Source organism: Neoarius graeffei, chromosome 12, assembly GCF_027579695.1.
Source record: "Neoarius graeffei isolate fNeoGra1 chromosome 12, fNeoGra1.pri, whole genome shotgun sequence".
Lineage (NCBI taxonomy): Eukaryota > Metazoa > Chordata > Actinopteri > Siluriformes > Ariidae > Neoarius > Neoarius graeffei.
The window spans coordinates 8640371-8653874 of NC_083580.1; the positions used below are offsets into that span (position 1 = coordinate 8640371).

General features: G+C 41.0%; 1 protein-coding gene across 3 annotated transcripts in view; it reads left to right on the top strand.

Annotated features, from left to right (window-relative positions):
* vav2 (vav 2 guanine nucleotide exchange factor) overlaps window positions 1–13504 on the top strand; it is a 463113-nt gene that overhangs the window by 428068 nt on the left and 21541 nt on the right. For 2 of the 3 annotated variants that reach the window (XM_060935481.1, XM_060935479.1), the window contains exons 13-17: window positions 1388–1473; window positions 5231–5363; window positions 5730–5744; window positions 5997–6106; window positions 6220–6321. In XM_060935481.1, coding sequence (XP_060791464.1) covers window positions 1388–1473; window positions 5231–5363; window positions 5730–5744; window positions 5997–6106; window positions 6220–6321 — 446 coding nt within the window. The remainder of the gene's footprint in view (window positions 1–1387; window positions 1474–5230; window positions 5364–5729; window positions 5745–5996; window positions 6107–6219; window positions 6322–13504) is intronic. The other variant, XM_060935480.1, reaches the window with a different exon arrangement.

A 13504-nucleotide genomic window follows, 5' to 3' on the forward strand; every position in this document is an offset into this window, starting at 1 on the left:
GTGTCATGTTGTTTTTGGCCGTTGAGAATCATAGACTCGTATATTTATTGTGTATATAAAAGTACATTTCCGTTATATACCTCTCGGATTGTCTGGAACGTTCTGCTTGGTCATCGGTGATCACTTCATCATGCTGTTCAGTTCGTACCTGCTGCTGCTGCTGCGACTGTTTGCTTTTATAAATCATTTACACTTCCGGAGTACGAGTGCTGAGAGGACATACTTTATTTCCATGTTAAAATCACTGTATCCTCTGTTCCAGCATGTGGGAGGAAGTGTTTAGTTTGGAGGTGAGCACTTTATTTACATATGTGCCTGTGGCTCCAAAAAAAAAAGGAAGACCAGAGAGCGCATTCATTTATCATTCTGTTGGAGGGAAATAATGACAGCTTGCCTTATAACAAAGAAGCCTCGTGTGTGTATTGGCATGCGCTTCACTGTTAGTGAGGCCGTGTGTACTTTAGTTATAACCTTTTAAATAAAAGGTTTCACAGTTCAACCATGGAATACTGTATGTTCCGTTTGAATTGTCCACCCAGCGTAATTTACGTGTCTCTTACACTACGTTCACACTGCAGGCTGAAGTGACTCAAATCCGATTTTTCGCCCATATGTGACCTGTATCCGATCTTTTATTGACAATATGAACGACACGGATCCGATTTTTTCAAATCCGACCCAGGCCGTTTGGATATGTGGTCCTAATTCCGATTCCTATCCGATCTTTTCATATGCGACTTCAGTCTGAACCGCCAGGTCGCATTCATCCGACTTACACGTCATCAACAAGCCACAAACGTCACTATTCTGCGCTGAAGTAGGCGGCGGGTCTCTCAAAAAAAGTTACAACAACATGGCTTTGATGTTCCTTTGAACGGAGGTTGCAGTCACTACCCCGCAGAACGCCTGAGCCAAAACCCTTGCCCTCTTCCTTCTCAACCTCCTCCTTAACATCAGGCTATTGTGCATGTTCTGGCTCCGTCGCAACAACAACTGCATCATCGCCAGGTACTCCATGCTGGCTACTGTCATACACAGGAAACTTTAGGTTACTTCCGTAAACACTGGCCATGCTCACTGCGTGTGACGTCGTCGTATCCTGCAATGCGTATGCGGAACACTTTTAGGTCGCTTTTCGTTCATACTGAGGATCACATACAAGTCGCATATATTTGTTAATGTGAACGACCTCACAAAAAAATCGGATTTCACAAAAAAATCGGAATTGAGCATTAAGCCTTGCAATGTGAACGTAGCATTATACAGATGTATCTGACGTGATTTAATCCCCAAACGGTCACACGCTGAACTGCTTTGTCGGATATTCTGAGCTTGTCTAGATAGCAAGGAAAAAACAAAGCAGGAAATCTGTGTTTGTCTTCTGCAGCAGGTGAAACTGGAGGAATACGGGCGGCCAAAGATAGATGGAGAACTCAAAGTGTGCTCTATAGTTAACCGGACCAAACAGGACAGGTAAGGTTTTAACGCACACAGGTTTAAAGACTTTTTCTGGACTTGAGCATCTGTAAATGATGATACTGGGAGCTTTGATGAAAGAATATCAAAAACCCAGGCGGCCTGGTGGTGTAGTAGTTAGCACTGTCGCCTCACAGCAAGAAGGTTCTGGGTTCGAGCCCAGCGGCCGACGGAGGCCTTTCTGTTACCCCTTTTCCACCAAATCAGCTCCAGGGCTGGTTCGGGGCCAGTGCTGGTTCACAACTCATTCAACTTGCGAGCCAGCTGAGAACCAGTTTGCTTTTCCATAACTCGCGGTGCTAAGCGGAGCCACGTCGTTACGTCGATGTAAACGTCATTACGTCGCTGTATACGTCAGTTACGGCGCTACGTTTGCATAAACCTTGGCGCGAATATCAAAGCAAAAACAACACGGAAAAAGCAGCAGCGGCAACAACAATAATAATAATAATGGATGACTTCGCGTTTGTACAGCTGCTGCTTCTTGTCGCTTAAAAATGGCGATCTTTCGCGGTCTTGTTATTGTTGTTGGTCTTAACAACTCCGCCCCCCCGCTGACGTAAGCGGTTCTTTCCTCTGGCCCAGCAGAGAGTTGGTGCTAGCCTGGAACCGGTTTTTCTGGCCCCAGAGCCAGTTCTTTGTCAGTGGAAACAGAAAACCCGGTTCCAAACTAAGCACTGGACCCGAACCAGCCCTGGAACTGCTTTGGTGGAAAAGGGGCATGTGTGGAGTTTGCATATTCTCCCCGTGTCTCTGTGGGTTTCCTCCGGGTGCTCCGGTTTCCCCTCCAGTCCAAAGACATGTAGGTTAGGCTAATTGATGGCTCTAAATTGACCAGGAGTGTGAATGGTTGTTTGTATCTGCGTGTCAGCTCTGTGATGACCTGGCGACTTGTATAGGGTGTACCCCGCCTCTCGCCCATAGTCAGCTGGGATAGGCTCCAGCTTGCCTGCAACCCTGCACAGGATAAGCGGTTACAGATAATGGATGGATGTATAGATGGATATCAAAACCCCAACCCATTTACTCCAAACTTGCGTACAATTGAAGTCTAAGGGAAGATGTTCACTTCCATCAATAAACACTTAAAATACAAAATTATTATGATGACGGCGATGATGGCCGATATTTCGGGTCCAAGGATCAGTAGGAAGACTGTTGTTGGCGAAACACTTTCTGGTGGCTATACAGACCAGTACTGGACCTGCACGCTCTATTACAAAGTGGACATGGAAAACCTTGTGTGGGAGGGCTCTGACCAACAGCAGCTTTCCTCCATATATATTTGTCTTCATTGGCAGTTTTCTTAACCAATTCAAAGAGGTTGCAGCCTCAATTTCAGGTTGCTCTCCACCTTGCCTTGTCCCCTGGCGATATTCACCCAGTCCTTTTGAAGTGTAGATGTGTGTATGTGTAATATACACTACCGTTCAAAAGTTTGGGGTCACTTTGAAATGTCCTTATTTTTGAAAGAAAAGCACTGTTCTTTTCAATGAAGATCACTTTAAACTAATCAGAAATCCACTCTATACATTGCTAATGTGGTAAATGACTATTCTAGCTGCAAATGTCTGGTTTTTGGTGCAATATCTCCATAGGTGTATAGAGGCCCATTTCCAGCAACTCTCACTCCAGTGTTCTAATGGTACAATGTGTTTGCTCATTGCCTCAGAAGGCTAATGGATGATTAGAAAACCCTTGTACAATCATGTTAGCACAGCTGAAAACATACGTGTCAACCTTTGGTCAATCAAACCTGTATAACCAACCTCCAAAATCCGTATTTCCCTTATAAAATCCGTATAAGATGCAAATTAAAATAATTTACCTAGAATTTGAATGATAATTAACAATAATATATCCCAGTTACTTTTTATTCAATATTAATAACAATAAACCTTCAGAATGAATACAAAGCTCCAATGTTCGACAAAAACACAAAGTGTTATCAGCGTAGTTACGAAGGAAATACTTCGTTGTTTGGAGACAGGTTTCACCGAGCGGCTATTATGCACGAGACTTCATATTAGCCACAAAGTCAGAAAAATCTGTTCGTAAAATGACGTTATAATGACCAAATACAATGAAAAGTATTTTTCCAGTCTCACCTGTGAAAGGTAATCCCATGTGATCTCGTTTGGACGGTAAACCTGTTGGTACAGTTAAACGCAGCACATGAATGAAGCATCTTTATTCTCGGCTACTGTCTAGACGCTATACCAGAGACGGGTGAAGAATCTCCATTTTGCCACATCCAATATGGCGGCGAGGATGACGTATGATTCTACGCAGAAGGCGGCGTCTATGTTTATATGTCTATGACTTCACGGTTGGCGGGATTCTCGCAATGCGGTGTGCGCATGATCAAAAGTGGAACGAAGTCTCGCTATCACAAGATAACGCGCGATTTCATAAGACTCTTTACTGGCTGTCTGTGGTGTACAGTACGTTTGTAAATGTTATGCGCTCTTTTATCATCGTGGGAATTGATTATAGCTCTAAATAAATATTGAAGTTTTTTTTTTAAGAATCCGTATAACTTTATTTATACGCCCGTATACTACGTTTATTGAATCAAATCCGTATAAAATATGGACATTCCGTATAGGTTGACATGTATGTGAAAACAGTTGAGCTCTTTAGAGAAGCTATAAAACTGACCTTCCTTTGAGCAGATTGAGTTTCTGGAGCGTCACATTTGTGGGGTCGATTAAATGCTCAAAATGGCCAGAAAAATGTCTTGACTATATTTTCTATTCATTTTACAACTTATGGTGAGAAATAAAAGTGTGACTTTTCATGGAAAACACAAAATTGTCTGGGTGACCCCAAACTTTTGAACGGTAGTGTGTGTGTGTGTGTGTATATATATATATATATATATATATATATATATATATATATATATATATGGGTTATTCTAGAATTCGGGGTACATTTCGCGTCTCTGAGATAAACTTTTTGTTATTTCCCACAAAAGGAATCTTTATTGAATCAGTTTTGAACAATAATACAAATTTTGACAAACTGAAACGACTCCCACCCGTCCCGCACGTTATTGGCCGTCTTCGACTCCTGATTCATGCGTTCAACTCGAATAAACATGAAGTGATTCAGTCTAACAGTCTGTTTTATGGGGCTTCTTCTATTCGCTGTTATAAAATCAATTGCATAGAAAGTCTATTTTCTATATTATGTGAAATTTCAGTGATTTTTAAAATATGTTTTTGTTTTTTGTTTTTTTTAAATCCGTCCCAATGCTCTTGTCAACTCTGTTTTAAAACCCACAAAGACTTTTAATAATGCGCATGACACCCGCACCGTGAGAGGTATCGCTTCCTCCGGCGGGAAACTTCAGAAAGGCATGTTGTGTTTCTTCTGTCATGAATTTGAACAAAATTTTACGCCAACAGTAGATTAATTATTCGTCAAATCTGTTCTTGTGATATCGGAATGAATCTCTAAACAATAATACGATGAAAATCCATAACATTGTTTTTATACATGCCATGTGGTCACGAGTTTGAGGTCAGCGTGTGGAATTAAGACGCAAACTGGTGAGAGAGGTCAATTGTGCGAGTGGATTGCCTGGTTTAACGGCAACAGAGTTGACGATGACTAACAGAGCCGACGCTTGAAATGTACCCGCGATTATAGCACAGGCCATATACACACAGATAACGTTACAGATTCAAATCAGTTTCTGAAATCTTCTACCGAAGCTGTGATTTGCCTTCGTTCCTGATGTTCCCAGGTACATCTTCCTGTTCGATAAAGTGGTAATTGTGTGCAAGAGAAAAGGCTACAACTACGAGCTGAAAGAAATCATCGAGCTCCAGTATTACAAAATGTCAGACGACCCGACAAATAACAGAGACATGAAAAAGGTAGAGGTACACTCCATATCTCCCTATTTATTCCTAGTTAGTGTTGCGTTAAAAGGAATGACGTAGATGTTGTGCGATTTATATCTGCATTGACATTTGAGTGTTGAAAAGGGTTGCATCTTCTAACACGTGAGGTGCTGGGGAGATTTTCTGAAGTTACGGTTCTCTATAGCGCTGTATGCAGATTGTGCTCGTGTAATCCTGTTCTTAATCGGACAGCATGGTGCTTGGGAGAACAGTGATTTGTCGAAAATGCCTTTTATTTCTTGGAATCTAACATTCAGCAACTCTGCATGTGTCAAAGATTGCATGTGTAACTGGGTGTCTGTCTGTTCTCTCTCTCGTTTCTCCTTGCATGCCTACCAGGCCAGTGGAAAGATGGTAAGCTGAATCAAACCTCTGATTTATGTATGGATCAGCAGCTGTGATTGCCTGCCTTGTCTCTGAAAGTATGATTTGTGTCCCGTTATCTCGAGAGCTCCACATGAGCCTCCATATGTTGTCAGACAGTCATAACATTCATTTACAACTAATTGGGGCACATTTATTTCTGGTGGTTTTATTATTATTTTTTTTCCATGGCTCGTATAATATCCGTCATATGTTTAACGCCGCTGTTGGTGCCCTGTACAGTGGTCGTATGGCTTCTACCTGATCCACCTGAAAGGCAAGCAAGGCTTCCAGTTCTTCTGTAAGACCGAGGACACCAAAAGGAAGTGGATGGAACAGTTTGAGATGGCCATGTGTGTATTGTGCATGCAGTAAAATGTCACTTGGGTATCTTTTTTTTTTTTTTCCGAAAACATGCTAAAATTTCTTATGGGGAAATTATTATTATTATTTTTAATAAATATAGCTCCAACATCAAGCCAGAGAGAGCCACGGCCAACCAGCACGACTTCCAGATGCACACGTTTGAAAAGAACACCAACTGCAGAGCCTGTAAGATGCTCCTGAGGTGAGAACACACACACCAAATACACGATATGACTCAGGATCTCAGAATGACCGGAGAGGGGGGAACAAAACAAAACAGACCGCAATAACGTCTTTTAAAGGAGAACTGAAGGCAATTTTTTTTTAATCATCAAAATTCTATTTCTCGTTTTATTCAATACAAGAGTGCAAGTCCTAAAAGTAGATCAAGAGAACCCAGTTAAACAAATGAGACAAAAATATTATACAACCCCGATTCCAAAAAAGTTGGGACAAAGTACAAATTGTAAATAAAAACGGAATGCAATGATATGGAATTTTGAAACTTCCACATCATTGCATTCCGTTTTTATTTACAATTTGTAAATCCCCTTTTCTCTTTACAACAGTCTGTAAACGTCTGGGGACTGAGGAGACAAGTTGCTCAAGTTTAGGGATAGGAATGTTAACCCATTCTTGTCTAATGTAGGATTCTAGTTGCTCAACTGTCTTAGGTCTTTTTTGTCGTATCTTCCGTTTTATGATGCGCCAAATGTTTTCTATGGGTGAAAGATCTGGACTGCAGGCTGGCCAGTTCAGTACCCGGACCCTTCTTCTATGCAGCCATGATGCTGTAATTGATGCAGTATGTGGTTTGGCGTTGTCATGTTGGAAAATGCAAGGTCTTCCCTGAAAGAGACGTCGTCTGGATGGGAGCATATGTTGCTCTAGAACCTGGATATACCTTTCAGCACTGATGGTGTCTTTCCAGATGTATAAGCTGCCCATGCCACATGCACTAATGCAACTCCATACCATCAGAGATGCAGGCTTCTGAACTGAGCGCTGATAACAACTTGGGTTGTCCTTCTCCTCTTTAGTCCGAATGACACGGCGTCCCTGATTTTCATAAAGAAGTTCAAATTTTGATTTGTCTGACCACAGAACAGTTTTCCACTTTGCCACAGTCCATTTTAAATGAGCCTTGGCCCAGAGAAGACGTCTGCGCTTCTGGATCATGTTTAGATACGGCTTCTTCTTTGAACTATAGAGTTTTAGCTGGCAACGGCGGATGGCACGGTGAATTGTGTCCACAGATAATGTTCTCTGGAAATATTCCTGAGCCCATTTTGTGATTTCCAATACAGAAGCATGCCTGTATGTGATGCAGTGCCGTCTAAGGGCCCGAAGATCACGGGCACCCAGTATGGTTTTCCGGCCTTGACCCTTACGCACAGAGATTCTTCCAGATTCTCTGAATCTTTTGATAATATTATGCACTGTCGATGATGATATGTTCAAACTCTTTGCAATTTTACACTGTCGAACTCCTTTCTGATATTGCTCCACTATTTGTCGGCGCAGAATTAGGGGGATTGGTGATCCTCTTCCCATCTTTACTTCTGAGAGTCGCTGCCACTCCAAGATGCTCTTTTTATACCCAGTCATGTTAATGACCTATTGCCAATTGACCTAATGAGTTGCAGTTTGGTCCTCCAGCTGTTCCTTTTTTGTACCTTTAACTTTTCCAGCCTCTTATTGCCCCTGTCCCAACTTTTTTGAGATGTGTTGCTGTCATGAAATTTCAAATGAGCCAATATTTGGCATGAAATTTCAAAATGTCTCACTTTCAAAATTTGATATGTTGTCTATGTTCTATTGTGAATACAATATCAGTTTTTGAGATTTATAAATTATTGCATTCCATTTTTATTTACAATTTGTACTTTGTCCCAACTTTTTTGGAATCGGGGTTGTACTTGGTCGTTTATTTATTGAGGAAAATGATTCAATATTACATATCTGTGAGTGGCAAAAGTATGTCAACCTTTTCTTTCAGTATCTGGTGTGACCCCCTTGTGCAGCAATAACTGCAGCTAAACATTTGTGGTAACTGTTGATCAGTCCTGCACACCGGCTTGGAGGAATTTTAGCCCATTCCTCTGTACAGAACAGCTTCAACTCTGGGATGTTGGTGGGTTTCCTCACATGAACTGCTCGCTGCAGGTCCTTCCACAACATTTTGATTGGATTAAGGTCAGGACTTTGACTTGGCCATTCCAAAACATTAACTTTATTCTTCTTTAACCATTCTTTGGTAGAACAACGTGTGCTTAGGGTCGTTGTCTTGCTGCATGACCCACGTTCTCTTGAGATTCAGTTCATGCACACGTTCTGATATTTTCCTTTAGAATTCACTGGTATAATTCAGAACTCATTGTTCCATCAATGACGGCAAGCCGTCCTGGCCCAGATGCAGCAAAACAGGCCCAAACCATGATACTACCACCACCATGTTTCACAGATGGGATAAGGTTCTTGTGCTGGAATGCAGTGTTTTCCTTTCTCCAAACATAACGCTTCTCATTTAAACCAAAAAGTTCTATTTTGGTCTCATCCATCCACAAAACATTTTTCCAATAGCCTTCTGGCTTGTCCACATGATCTTTAGCAAACTGCAGACGAGCAGCAATGTTCTTTTTGGAGAGCAGTGGCTTTCTCCTTGCAACCCTGCCATGCACATCATTGTTGTTCAGTGTTCTCCTGATGGTGGACATTAACATTAGCCAATGTGAGAGAGGCCTTCAGTTGCTTAGAAGTTACCCTGGGGTCCTTTGTGACCTCGCCGACTAATACACGCCTTGCTCTTGGAGTGATCTTTGTTGGTCGACCACTCCTGGGGAGGGTAACAATGGTCTTGAATTTCCTCCATTTGCACACAATCTGTCTGACTGTGGATTGGTGGAGTCCAAACTCTTTAGAGATGGTTTTGTGACCTTTTCCAGCCTGATGAGCATCAACAACGCTTTTTCTGAGGTCCTCAGAAATCTCCTTTGTTTGTGCCATGATACACTTCCACAAACATGTGTTCTGAAGATCAGACTTTGATAGATCCCTGTTCTTTAAATAAAACAGGGTGCCCACTCACACCTGATTATCATCCCATTGATTGAAAACACCTGACTCTGATTTCACCTTCAGATTTACTGCTAATCCTAGAGGTTTACATACTTTTGCCACTCACAGATATGTAATGTTGGATCATTTTCCTCAATAAATAAATGACCGAGTATAATATTTTTGTCTCATTTGTTTAACTGGGTTCTCTTTATCTACTTTTAGGACTTGTGTGAAAATCTGATGTTGTTTTAGGTCATATTTATACAGAAATATATAGAAAATTCTGAAGGGTTCACAAACTTTCAAGCACCACTGTAATATATCAGTCTTTATGTCAAAGCAATGGGCGTAAATGAGATTCGTCGAGACCTGTGCGAGACATTGTAGGACGGAAGTAAAACGTACAGCGGAAATCAAAGCGACCAGCGTCTGCCAACGTTGTCAAAAGACGCGCGTAGGCAGTAATCATCATTTAAACTCATTTTTGTGCAATATTTCGTTTGGAAAACGGTTTTCAAAATGGCGGCACTGACACTTCACGTTTTCAAGTCTCGCACAAGTCTCCTGAAGATCGCGCGGATAAGTGATGCCTGTCGTGGACCAAACAAACTAAATTCAATGTGGATAAAAACTGAATAGGCCGATAAGTATCATATTTAATTGCAGTTAGTTGCCCATACGAGTCACGATATAAAGTTACTAAAACCAAAAACGTAATTGAATAACACGTTAATTAAGAAATAAAGCAATTTTAAAAACGACTTCAGTTCTCCTTTAAAAGTGAAGCAGCCGCATGTCTAGCGCCCCTGCTGGCTGATTGCAGTATAACGTGTCTCACTGCCCATCCCCATGTGTTTCAGTGACAAAATTGCCTATTTTTCATGTCACTTTTCTCATTTAAACTGTCTTTCCATCTATGGTGTCTAAATTGACCAGTTAGTTTTCCTTATGCTGATATTGGCATTTTTCCCCCAGAAATTATTTTTAAAAGCTTGTTCTACTACATCGTAAGAAGATAGGCTTTACTTGGGAATGAAGTGATTCATCATTGATGATATTGATGATGTGGTCGTTGTCAGTGTTGTAGTCGAGTGACTAAACCTCGAGTCCAAGTCTAGTCTCGAGTCCCCAGTGTTCAAGTCCAAGTCATTAAAGAAAATTTCGAGTCGAGTCCACTATTGATCCGAGTCGAATCCGAGAACAAGACTCCAGCCGCACCATTTGACGGTGGCTGTTTTAGCGCCAGTATCATTAGTTTGTTCCTGAATATGACATAGGAACAGGTGAACGTGTTTCTCTTTGTCAGGGAGTGTGAAGTATTCTGTCAGAGATGGTCGGGAGACGGATGCAAGTGCCGAAGGTGCACTTTATTAATCCAAGTGAAGACGGTAAACAATCTAGAACGGCAGGCAAAATCATAAAACAGGCAGTAGGTCGAGCGAGGCACAAACAGGCTGTCATAGACTCGGCAGAATCAAAGACAGTAAACAGGAAGTCAGGGATCAGGAAACCGGACAGGCTCGGCAATGTGTCAGCGACGCAAGTCAATACTTCGCAAAGTAAGTGTGTTTTCACAGTTTTTATATCGGCGCACTGATTGCGACAATCCTGTGCATGTGCGAGTTGTTTACAGCGTGCGCGTGAGAGTCCGCTTGGTGCGCACACTGTCCGGAGCGCGTCCAAGAGTCTATCTGATGCACATGTCAAGGCATGCAGGTGTGACACTCTTGCACGAAATTAGTACAAAAATTAATGTAGATTATGCCAAATAATTATAGCATGTTACAAAAAATAAAGAAAAAAATCTGAGTCCTCGTCTCCAATTTACAAGTCCAAATGCAGTTAATGCACAAGTTCGAGTCCGAGTGATCAGTGCTCAAGTCCTCAAAATTAGGGCACAAGTTGGACTCTGGTACTACAAGCCTGGTCGTTGGTATTGAGAGAAAGGGGGCAGGTCTACCAAATGACTCGGTGTACCTGATTTTGACTCGTCTCGATTCCAAACTTGACGACGTGGTGGAGGAATTTTGGTTGCATTTCTATAGAACAGAAGGGCAGGGAGCCACACTGTAGATTGTTCTTCTTCTTTTTTTAACACTCATTGTCACAATATGCTGGTCTAGGTTTCTCAGCCAACGAAAACAGGTCAAAGGCTTTATTTATATCTCTTTGGAATCATTTCTGTGACTGAAAGGTGAACACGCGGCAAGTGAGCATTTAGCTAAAGGAAACCAAATAGCCACAAACATACGTGCGCACACGTTAACCGAGCCGTACCTTTCAGCAGGCTGTGGCTCATGCTACTAAGCTCTGTTCTGTAGCTGATAGACCACTGACCCATCGAAACCCACAGTTCTGCGCTGACCTAAATTTCACCCACTGCATCCACTAATAATGTGCGTACTGGGTAATTCAAACAGTGGTGTGGCAAACACTGTCGTCAGTGATCCAGTCCCTTTATAATCAATCGACCAATAAAATTCCATCAAGACTATTTACAATACAAGGTCACAAGGCAATCAGTTTTGAGATCGGTGCAAACTTGTATCTGCGAACAAAAATGTTGCTGAAACATCATGATACTGCTAAGAGCAACAAGATCAGCTTTTTATTTATTTATTTATTTTTAATTTTTTTTTTTTAAGAATAAGACCTTATACCGCAGCTCTGTTGAATGCTCGCTTCTGATTGGTCCGAAAGTGATGAATTTTCTCGAACAGCACCTCTGACCATTCAGGCTGCAAGTCAAATCACAAAATATTAATGCATTCATTCTAAAACATTCTTTTCTAAAGTAACAGCTATTTAACAGTTATTCCACGAAATCTCGTCGTACATGAGCTGATAGCCGACGAGGCGCGTAGCACCGAGTTGCCTATAAGCCGTGTACGACGAGATTGAGTGGTATAACTGTTTTATTCTATCCACATTCACTGGATTTTGAGAAACGGAGCATTTTTATTATTTTGCAAATTCGATCAATCAAAACTTTATACAAAACGTCCAACAAAATCATTTCCGCTTAGAGTGTAAACAAACCGGCGAAATGACGGGAGCAATTTGTGCACTGCAAAAAATCGAAAACTGAATTTGAGGAGAAAATGACGTAATACTTGTGAAATTATCTTGCTGCATGGACAGATATTTTTACCTGACAAGATATCTTAGAATAAGTTGGTTGCAATCTAGAACTAGGTTTAATAATCTCACAATTGGTGTCTTGTATTCTTCTAATAGGAAACGCTAGATCGTTTCAACTACTTTCAAGATATTTTCACTTGCTAAGATATCTTTTTTTTTTTTTGCAGTGTGAAAAATGCTATAATAATAATAATGATCCTTGAAAAATAAAAAAATGATATGTTCTTACCATCAAATACTTTTATTCCATATTTTGTTGCCTTTTTTTTGGGGGGGGGTATGTTTTCGAGTCGAGTTTTTATTTCATCCTCGGTTGGTTCAACAACATGCTCCGCCATTTTGTTTTTCCTCTCCTCACGGTATATGAGCTGATATCCTAGTAGTAGAGTAGCCAATCAGAGTCCGCGATTGCTCATATCCAGTGAATGTGGGTGGAATAATACGTAATGTAAGACTGATTATTTTCTCTGTAACACACTACCGTTTTGAGAAAGTGAGAGAACGACTGTTTGTTGCCACTTTAACGTAAGTGACGTGCAGTTAGAGGAAAATAAATGTTTCTTATATACTCTCATCTTTCTTGTCAGAATTTAAATAGATTATTTTCAAAATTATTTTATATTATCAAATTTATGGGATTGGTCGCATGCCCACAAGCTGTTTTTCGAGGTAATTTTGCTCACACCCAAGAGCACAGTTTCTCTGATTGGGCAGGAATTTTTTTGTTGTTGTTGTGGGGTGGTAGTTGTGTGGTTTTTTTTGTCCCCCCCCTCCCCGGCCTGACTTTCCAGTCTGGTTCTGCACGTGGCATGACATATCTGTAATTATGGTGACACGGACCAGTTGAAAACTCCACGTGATGATGTGTAAATACATTTAATGTTATAAAATGTAAACTCTAAAAATGTCAAATCTAAACTACTTTCTACGGGTAAATCAAACACGTCCTTTTTTTTTTTTAAAGCGCAAACTTAACCTCCTAAGGCCCAAGCTGTTTTTTTACATGCATTTTTTATTTCTCTTTGCTATTTGGGCTTATTAGAACCTGATTAGAATAAAAACTAAGCATCATCTTTTGATAAGATGTACTTTTAGAGAAAAAGTATGTCCACATATGTGGATTCTTGTTCCGAATTTCTAAAAAGTGCTGTCCACGCATGTGACCGCTAAGCCCTAGGAGGTTA